This window comes from Austrofundulus limnaeus, unplaced genomic scaffold (genome assembly GCF_001266775.1).
Source record: "Austrofundulus limnaeus strain Quisiro unplaced genomic scaffold, Austrofundulus_limnaeus-1.0 Scaffold193, whole genome shotgun sequence".
Taxonomy (NCBI): domain Eukaryota; kingdom Metazoa; phylum Chordata; class Actinopteri; order Cyprinodontiformes; family Rivulidae; genus Austrofundulus; species Austrofundulus limnaeus.
Genome location: NW_013952595.1, coordinates 456,884 through 461,832, shown reverse-complemented (window position 1 = coordinate 461,832; position 4,949 = coordinate 456,884). Strand labels below are relative to the sequence as shown.

General features: G+C 36.3%; 1 protein-coding gene across 1 annotated transcript in view; it reads right to left on the bottom strand.

The window, feature by feature from the left end:
- The window catches only part of ptprz1b (protein tyrosine phosphatase receptor type Z1b), a gene marked incomplete in the record, with an annotated part of 125,924 nt that overhangs the window by 65,049 nt on the left and 55,926 nt on the right, over nucleotides 1-4,949 (bottom strand). Inside the window, 1 exon segment of the mRNA XM_014018447.1 lies at nucleotides 2,325-2,393. Coding sequence (XP_013873901.1) covers nucleotides 2,325-2,393 — 69 coding nt within the window.

Here is a 4,949-nt window from a genome sequence, read left to right as displayed (position 1 = left end):
TATATATATATATATATATCATTGTGTGAGTGAGCCTGGCAGGGACAGTACTGAGCCCCAAAAGGGACATGGATTGAAAAAAAACTATCTTGTTCCCACGAGTTACTAAGTCGTGCGCACGAGATACCTCACAGGATGGGACAGCAAGTTGAAGCTGTCCCATCCTGTTGTTTTTCTAACGTATTGTTGAACTCAAGAGTTTTTAGATGACTATGACTGTGTTTTTGCAAGTCGACATCTGCTCTGAGTAAACAAACAAAGCTTAACCTGGCGGAGAGGCATGTAAAGTCTGGTGGCACGCGGTGGGATTTTATTGTTTTTATCGCAAGATGATAAACTATTACCATGACGGTATATCGCATACAATAACATATCGCCCATCTCTATAGGGCAGTATGACAGTATTGTGGTATACCTTGGTATTGAAACATGGTGATGGTATTTAAAAATTATAACAGTATAATAACCCTCTGGAGCCTGGTCATGTGATCCATTTAAATACTTATAGTCGGAAAGCTAAACCTTCTCTAAGACTTTGTTTTAAATWGAGTCAAAAGTACAGATTTCAAAATATACACCAGGTTTAAATTGTGTTGAAAGGCCAAATAACACTGGAGTTATGATAAACAGTACACAACACTTTTTGTTCTGATGTTTGTGTTTCTGAACATGACCAGTATTTCCTGCTTCCTGTCTCTGCAACAAGCATCAAATAAGAYGTATTTTCAAGGAAAAAAACTGCTCATCCATCTTTTGAGATGAAAAAAAATATAACCTTCCTTTCTCCGGTCCTTTCTGACCGAGGCCTAAAATAATTTGAAAAGTGCCAAAAAATCTACAGGAAGAAAAAAAATTTAAAAATGCAAAACATGCCCCTTTCCACCCCACCCTGGTAATACCACCACGATATTATCTAAAGATAGCATGAAAAAGATTAATACCACCCAGTCCCGTTAATAATGTAAGTACAACTCTTAATATTTTTTCAGGTGTTGCCTCTTCTTGATTCATGTATTTCTTACATTATTCAAATTAATCAAAAAAAAAATTTTTAAATGAGTTGTTTTTAAAAATAATAATTTCAGGCATAAAAGAAAGCCATGGTGGTGTGAGGGGCAGGACTGAAGTCTGTTTATACTCGTAAGAAATGAGAATTTGAGTCCAGCTAATATTATGCTGCTCAGTACAGATTATAAATATTTGGCTAACCAACAGGTTCCACACAAATAATTCTGATGTGATTGTGTTTTTGTTTGAGTTTTCGTTTCCTATTTCTTGTGATCAATTGTTTGAGTCTTTGTTTCCTATTTCTTGTGATCAATTGTTTTGCATCTTATTAGGTTGGACTGAGTTACTCTTTAGAACAAACCACTGAAAAAGCACCACCATTTTTTCAACAACTGCAGCTATCACTAAAAAATACAAGGTTTTCTTTTAGAGCTGTTTTGTTTATTATTTGAATTTGCACATTTGTACCGTGCAAAGACAGGAACATGTTTCTCTATCCACGACTCAAAGATTTGTTTTGTTCTCTGAGATCCAGTTCCAAATTTATGATTAGAAGGAGGTTCCAGCCTAATCCTTAAACATTACCAGGAGCTTCAGATAGCATTTTACGACTAACATTCTCCTTAAGGGTGAAGATGATTAAACCTAATAGCTCAGCTTTTAGCTCACTGATGGCCTGTTGAGGCAGGTCTCTTCTTCTGATACCCCAGAGGCAGTAGAAATCTAATCTCTACCCCGGGGGAAATTACTGTCCGTCTGTGACCGTATGTTTCTGTCTGAGCATAGCTTAACTCCGCAGGGTTTCCCTGCTGAGTTAGCTAAAGTCTTATAAGCATATGGTCAGAGGCAGAGCAAGATTTTCCTGCGGGAGAGGTTAAAAGGTAATAACTACAAATCATAAGATGGCCACAGTAACAGATATCAGTCCAGTGTGGTGGTCCTGGGAGACACCCATCATTGGAAGTGGGTATCAACCTACTGGTTTTCTTTTAGTCTTGTTTTCAGTTGATTTGTCAAATGGGGACATTATAAATTTTTTATTAATAAGTCAAGTACTTTTGACGAAACTCTAAACAGTCAGATAATAAATCGATAATGTTGAACGAAAAGCTTGTCTCGTAGAACAAACTAAATATATAAAAATATTCACTGCTGCTCCTAAAACAGTCTTTATACTTGATTTGTAAAAAAAAATAAAACTATAAATTTTTCTAACTTTTCAAATTCTACCAAGTTCCTTTTGCATAAGTTTTAATCCGCATTGTCCCATTTCATGTAATATGATCTAAAAATAAAATCTGAGCTAGATGACAGACCTGAGTAGGACCAGTCCATCTCTTCATTGAGCTTCTCCAGGCCTTGGACCAGCGGTTCCACAGCCACAACTGTTGGAAATAAGACAAAAATGTTTTAATAATGTCTTTACATTTCCATAGGTTTTTATTATTATAATTCCATCCTTTAAAAATAACACTACAAAAACACATAATGTTCAAAAAGCAAAGGAAAAATTCTATATAACCATTAGTGAGTTTTTAGCACCATTGGTGACCAAGCAGAGCAGTATGTTTTATCCAATGGATTAAACAATAATAATGTAGATAAATCTTGAAATACTGTTTATTTTAGGTAAATAGTGTGGACTGAAAGAAACTAATTACCAATTATAAGCAGGGATGTACCAATTTTAGTTTTAGATATTTGTTGCATAACTAGTTTTAAGACTGATCAGATCTACAGCACCATGTTCAGACATAAATCTATAAATATTTATTATTAGCACCCCTCTGCCATAAAAGGCCTGTGTGTGTTTGTCTGTTAGCAAAAATGTCTCAAGAACTAGTGGATGAGTTTTGAAATGATGAAAAGTTCACTGAAATTTTACAAATATCCGTTAGAAGTATATTTCTTTTACTAGGGATGCACAGAAAAGAAAATTTCAGCATATTCATATACGCACAAACACGTTTGTCTTGTTTTTTAAAATCATTTTAAAAAATGACCAGACCTCTGACATGGCTCTCTACTTCAGTTATTCCTGGCTATGCAGTGCCCTCCCAAAACAAAACCACAAAGCTAAAATATGGGAAATCAATATTGGACGTTAAYATCGGCCCAGTTTTAAATACCGATGTTAATGCCGATATATCGTGCATCCCTAATTTTTATTGTTTTGGTATCTCTTGGGTAAAATAATGTGTTTTATATTTGTGTGAGGAAAATGTTTTAGTTGTTAAAGTAGGGAAAACATTTTCGTCAAGAAAATTAGACAAAACAAAGTCAAAGTCCAAACCAATATTAWAGGTGGGGCTATCTTTGGCTCAGACAGTAACCAGCATATCTTAACATGTCATACAGTCTATACAGAGAGGGGAGAACAGGAGAACAAAGAAATGCAGTTTGAAACTTTTTAAAAGGGAACTCTCAAAAATAACAACAACAAAAAAGGGCAGGAACAAAACAATACATGCTGTCTTTTGATGTTGCACAGTGCAGACCTAAAACCCATCCTCTGAGAAGATGAAAGCCTTGTGCAGAGTCAGATTTAGGTCATGGACTGCTACAGTACCATCACATCAGAAAAAAGCACTAATTCTGTCCAAGTAGCACAGCTGAACACACTAATCCTGAAGTTTTAGTGCCTCCAGCAACAGGATGCAAAAATGGTAAATGACTGCATGCGGGATATATGCATCAACTGCTTTTATTTTTATTAAACTATGAGTTGCTCAAACACAAAATACATAACATACTGCAGCTACTAGTCTTTTTGGGAGTCATCTGTCCAATCTTCTTCACTTAAAATTACTTAATGCTAAAACTAATGTTAAAAAATGGATTTTTAAACGTTCTCTTCAATGCCTTTGAAGCATCCAAAGGGATTTTATCCAGTTCTTGTAATTGACTAGCCTGGTAAAAACCAGACCCTTGTCCTTCACTTTGCTTCGTACAGAGGGTCTGGACTCGCTGCTATTGAGAAGCAATTTCTTGCTGGAGGCGTGGCCTCTGCTGAAGTGTGTGTGTGTGTTTGTCATTGTGAAGGAGGCTAAGCTAAGAAGCTAACCGGAAATCGCGAGTGCTGTAAACAACCCTATTGAGAGGRGACAAGTACCGAGCCGAATGAGACGACTGTAAATGAGAGCTGCTGCTTTGTCAGACAAATTTATTTTAATTTGGAAGCCTTATCAACACAGACTGGCTTCATTCACTTCCTCCACTGMCGTATGCTAAMCTAACTAGCAGACACTGCACAGAACATCGACGTCATTCAAAACTCCACCTTCTGTTTGCTGATTGGCCCAGGTAAAATAAACTACAAGCAGACACTGCACAGAAAATCGGCGTTCTGTTCTCTGATTGGCCCGGCTAAAAATCTGCCAGYGAACTCATTCTCTAGGGGAGAAATGCCAGATGGAGCAGAGAAGTGAAACTAGAATTGAGTGGAGCTGCGTAGGAAGGCAAGGGCCAGGCTAGTATTTGACTACTTTCAGAAGAATGTTGTATTTTGGGTTGCAAATCTACCTAAAGTGGTATTACAGCCATTTTGAATAATGAATTGTTTTGCTGTTGTAGACTGCTCATTAAAAGGTCTTCAGTTTGGAGAGAAAAAGATCTGACAGGACCAAGGAGTTTATATAGAACAGCTGGAGTGCACAGAAACTACGTGAAGCTAAYGGCTAACACAAAACGGTCAAGAGTCTGGATTTCCCATTACTGCACATGTTGGCGACAGAGCAGAAAAAAAGGACTGACGATGTAGAAATCATTAAAACTATTAATAATAATACTAACACAATTATTATTAATATTTTACAGTTTATATAATCTATCTAATGTTTTAAATAATGTCAGAAAAGTGTTCTGGATTTATTAACAGAAGATAAACAGTAAAACGTCTCATTTTACAACACAAGTCAGCAGATTTGATCTTAATTAGCTCA